At 37.1% G+C, this 4,815-nt stretch overlaps 1 protein-coding gene across 1 annotated transcript in view; it reads left to right on the top strand.

Moving 5' to 3' along the window:
- LOC119334399 (myosin-8-like) overlaps positions 1 to 4,815 on the top strand; it is a 24,782-nt gene that overhangs the window by 14,660 nt on the left and 5,307 nt on the right. The window contains exons 24-30 of the mRNA XM_037606979.1: positions 1,646 to 1,855; positions 2,830 to 2,969; positions 3,054 to 3,162; positions 3,345 to 3,383; positions 3,470 to 3,550; positions 3,651 to 3,821; positions 3,945 to 4,094. Of these exons, the coding sequence (XP_037462876.1) occupies positions 1,646 to 1,855; positions 2,830 to 2,969; positions 3,054 to 3,162; positions 3,345 to 3,383; positions 3,470 to 3,550; positions 3,651 to 3,821; positions 3,945 to 4,094 (900 nt within the window). The remainder of the gene's footprint in view (positions 1 to 1,645; positions 1,856 to 2,829; positions 2,970 to 3,053; positions 3,163 to 3,344; positions 3,384 to 3,469; positions 3,551 to 3,650; positions 3,822 to 3,944; positions 4,095 to 4,815) is intronic.

Here is a 4,815-nt window from a genome sequence, read left to right on the forward strand (position 1 = left end):
TAGAAATTAGCTATATACTAAATTATTTTATCCCAAAACGACAATTTAATATTTTCTTAATATGAAATAAGTGTTTTTCCAGGCCTTGGGCCAGGCCAGGCTTGGCACTTTCAGGTCGGGTTTTGCAAGTCCCGGCCTGGCACGGGGTATGACCAGGTTTATTCTCAAGGAGGAGGTTATTTTCAATTATGCGGCCAGGTTAGATGCAATTTGCCGAAATCAGCACAGCGGGTTGCTTTGGGAGCCTTGGCGCAGTGGTAAAGCTGCTGCCTTGTGACCATGAGGTCACGGGTTCAAGTCCTGGAAACAGCCTCTTGCAGAAATGTAGGGAAAGGCTGCGTACAATAGACCCAAAGTGGTCGGACCCTTCCCCAGACCCTGCGCAAGCGGGAGCTACATGCACTGGGGCTGCCCTTTAGGCTCTGTTTGCGGTTGCTAAACTATTCTGTGCTAAACTTATTTTATAACTGTGTTGGAAATAGACACAGAAACAAGAAAATGGTTGTTAGACAAATGAAAGTATAAGCAAAAGTTGGTTGGAAAAGCTGGATTCAGATTATAATATCCACCTCAATGACAAATGCAGCCTTTAGACGGAATTAGGGAGGTAAATCTGCGTTTTGATAGTTGTGGGTATACTTGTGAATGCGGTATAAGTTTTGGGACCAAGAGTGCACTTCACTCTACTCAATCAATGTGTTTTGAAAGCATAGTAAGTACATTCTCTAGGCAATGCATCTGTTCTTCCCCAGAACTTAGAATTTCATAACTTGTGCATTTTGTTGGTGAATTTTGTTTTTTAGGTGTTGTTTTCCCCCAAACAAATGAAAATAAGTAATACTAGAAGTAAAATGTGAACAACGAGCACTTTTACAAGACGATTAAAGTTAATATGGTTCCAAGAGCATGATATACTTCATGAACAATGTTTTTAGTTTCATGCTGCATAATGATGTTTACATGGCCATATGAACCATTATTCACTTTTGCATCTAGACAAGCCTGCAGTTGCTTTAACACATGAATGCATTTGAGTAGGTGTTTGCAATTTATTAGCATCATATGTTTATTTGTGAATCGGTAAATGGACATAAGTTCCTTCCAGTCGAGCTGCATTTTTTTTATAGTGATACTTTATCATGGTCATTCTTGCGGTTCCAAATTAACAATTTTTTTTTTCAACTCCATGTGCTGCTCATATGAATTGCTTGAACACGCGAATACATTTGAATGAATGCGCGCATCATGACCATTCTCCTATTTTTGAACTGTGAATTGCTAAATGAATGTAGATCCTTTCAGTCCATTTTAGAGTCAATTGCAACTATTCTTTATAGTGATACTTTATCATAGTCAACTCTTTGCATCTGATCTGCACATCTTGGCGACTGGTAGATTTGTTCCTAGTATCGAACTCCTAATCACACTATGTCAATCGAGTAGTCCATTATAAAAGTTATAGTACCACGATATATCACAATAACTGAAAATTCACACTTAATCTAATACACAAGTAAGTTAAATTAGTGTGTAACTATGTAAAATGGATATTACTGTTGGCACAACCTAGGTCGTAATAAGCATTCAATCTAGTTTCCCTTTTAAATCATTATTTAAGTGCCTTGTGCATTTTGCTGGCCTGCAGACTGACATGGAAGAAGCCAAGACACAAGAAAATAAGAAGTTGCAACAACAGTTACAGGAATTGCAATTCCAGTCCAAGGAGACAAAAGATATATTAAGAAGGGAACAGGAAAACGCAAAAACAGCATTGGAGAAAGCTGCCTTAGTACCAGAGATCCAAATTGATACAACTCATGTTGACAAGCTTACTGCTGAAAATGAGAATCTTAAGGTGAACGTGATACTGATAGTATCATCTTTTATCTTTACTGCAGTAGTTTCATTGTGTTTCTGAGTCTGTCCACTCTGGTGGAGTCATGGCAACCTGCAAAACCATTCGCCGTGAGTGGAATGTATGATGTCAGGCCATTATATGTGCTGAGTTGATTGAAGGCAATATATGCATCACAATATGTGATGAGAGTTCAAGCACAATTAAGAGAGTGCAATGTTTCACGGCCTAACTTTAAGCATGAGCTAACTAGTTGTATGTGGTATAACGGGGATATCGATACCGACTCCCCAAGCATGACGGTTCTCTAGCTGGTAATGGTGCTGCTACCTTGACCAGTGTAGGAAACATTATCCCATGCTAATAGTGTCACTTGTTAGGTCCTAACGGATATTTTCTCTGAACTATTTTTTATGAATATATTACACATGCAAAACCATAAGTTGGAGCTAACACAATACTTTAATCATTTTTGGAAGTCATGGTATTAGGCTTGATTACCATTGATGCAAATTAACTAAGTCGCTTCAGTAGTGAAAACGAGAAACTGAGAACAAATGTATTGTCTAATTTAATTCTTTGATCTGTTAAAAGTGGTTAGACTTTGAATCCGTTCTAAAAACAGCTAATTTGTTTGGCACACTATGCAAATAATCATTTCTTCTCCAATTGTTTTTGCTGCCTCTGCATTCTTCATACACCTATATTTTAGACCAACTCGACGCCTAAGAAACTGTCCTAACTTATTTAATAATAACTAAAAAGGACCATGATGAAATACCCATCCTTATCCTGCACCATTTGCTTGAAGGAAAGTTAACTCGACAAGCGAGTAATGCTGATCAAATGTGTTCCCGAGCATTTTTTGGTCCTTACAGTAAACCTAGTGACATTATCAATTAATTTCTCCTATTCATATCTATATATTGTTATTTCAAGTGAATGACTGAAACAATTTCCTTTAATATTTTTAGACTCTGGTGATTTCTCTTGAGACAAAAATTGAAGAAACAGAACAGAAGTTTGAAGAAATGAAGAAAGCCAGAGAAGAATTGCTGAAGAAAGCTACAGATGCCGAGTCAAAGATAAATGGACTGACCAACACAATGCTAAGGTTACCTCGATCTGGATAAATCTTGTAAAGGCATTGATTTTCCAATTAGCTTACACAATTTTCTTTATATTGTGTGACCGGCAGTTTTCAAGAAAAGTTGACTAATATGGAAGCTGAAAATCAACTTCTCCGGCAGCAGGCTCTGTTGCATTCTCGCCTGAAAACAATATCTGAGAACACTCCTCCCAAATCTGTACGTGGTCTCTATGTCTAACCCTGCTTCCTTCCATCCCAACCTTGTTCATTATAGTGCATTTTTTTATTTACATGCAAGTGTTTGAACACAGACATAGGTCTGCTGGTATTTATTTTCCATTTATACGTGTTTCCATGTTTTTATTACTGACATACTTCTATTGCCTTCCACCTTTGCAGAATTCGACTAATGGCAGCCCACACTATGAGGAACAGATGGTCAGAAGAAATTATCTTATACAATATGTTAAGTCGCTTCACTGTTTGTTTCTATGTTTGAATCTAAACTGGTCATTTCTACCCAGACACCTCATGGCACTCCTCGAGCACCCAAGGATTATGGGAACTTCGCACATCCAAGGGCATCCTTTTCTGAGAGGCAGCATGTACGTTCAATTTGTTATATTTAAATGTTTAAACAACGTAGTGAAGTTATAAAAACATATACCTTATGATGATTGGTTTTGCCCTTTTATTTTTCTGCAGGATACTGTGGATGCACTTATAAACTGTGTTACTGAAAATATTGGCTTTAGCGAAGGAAAGCCAGTTGCTGCAATTACCATATACAAATGTCTTGTTCACTGGAAGATCTTTGAAACAGAAAAAACATCTGTTTTTGATAGGCTTATTCAAATTTTTGGTTCTGCGATGCAGGTATTCTCTGCTGCTTTTGATCCTATTTTTTACAATGAATTGTTTCCCAAGATTTTTGTTTCTCGTGCATCTCTACCAGTTTAACCAATCTGTTCTTAAAACATGGCATTGTCTGTATTTCAGAATCATGATAGCAATGAGGATCTTGCATACTGGCTATCGAACTCATCGACTTTATTGATTATACTACAAAAGAGCCTAAAAGCTGTTGGCTCAACCGGAACCACTCCACATAAAAGACCACAGAATCAGTCATCGTTCCTTGGGAGGATGGTATGTTCCATTTGCTTATGTACTATAGGATCAGCATATTGATCATATGGGTCGGGAAGCCCTTGAAATTTGGAGTAACCTGTGTTCTAAACTATCAATACTGATTCTGTTCTTTTTTTTAACTAATAAAATAATTTGATCACTCATGTATCTGAATGGCCCCTATTTTTCATAAAAAGGAGCATGTGAAATGACATTAGTAGATTTTTTTTTTGACATGACATTAGTAGATTTGTTGATACTACCTTCACCGTGTCATATTTGATAATTTCAGCAACATTATAATTGAAGAAAATTATCAAGATAATAGTAGGAGGGGGGTATAGTGGATGAAAGGATGGAAGGTCTTGAGTGTGTAACAAATAGTTAGTACTCCATCTGTGATTCCATGAGCGATGTTTTACATTCGTGCAGTCAAATTCTTTGAAATTTGCTCTCTGAATCTGAGAGCACTTTTTGGCCTCCTGCTTCGGCGGACTACCAATAATCCACCCCTACATCTCCTTTTTCTTATATTTCCCTTATATTGTGCATCTGCACCATGTCAATGCCATTTTCACGTCATAATAATTCAAACTTCTATGTCTGTAGCACATACAATTTGACAACGTTTCAAATCCATAATTTTTTAAATTCAAACATAACACAGGGTCCAAATGTATTAACATGATCATCCAAAACAAAATATCATTCATCTAAATTGCATCAGACACTGCCACTG

Source organism: Triticum dicoccoides, chromosome 1B (genome assembly GCF_002162155.2).
Source record: "Triticum dicoccoides isolate Atlit2015 ecotype Zavitan chromosome 1B, WEW_v2.0, whole genome shotgun sequence".
In the NCBI taxonomy this organism is placed as follows: Eukaryota; Viridiplantae; Streptophyta; class Magnoliopsida; order Poales; family Poaceae; genus Triticum; species Triticum dicoccoides.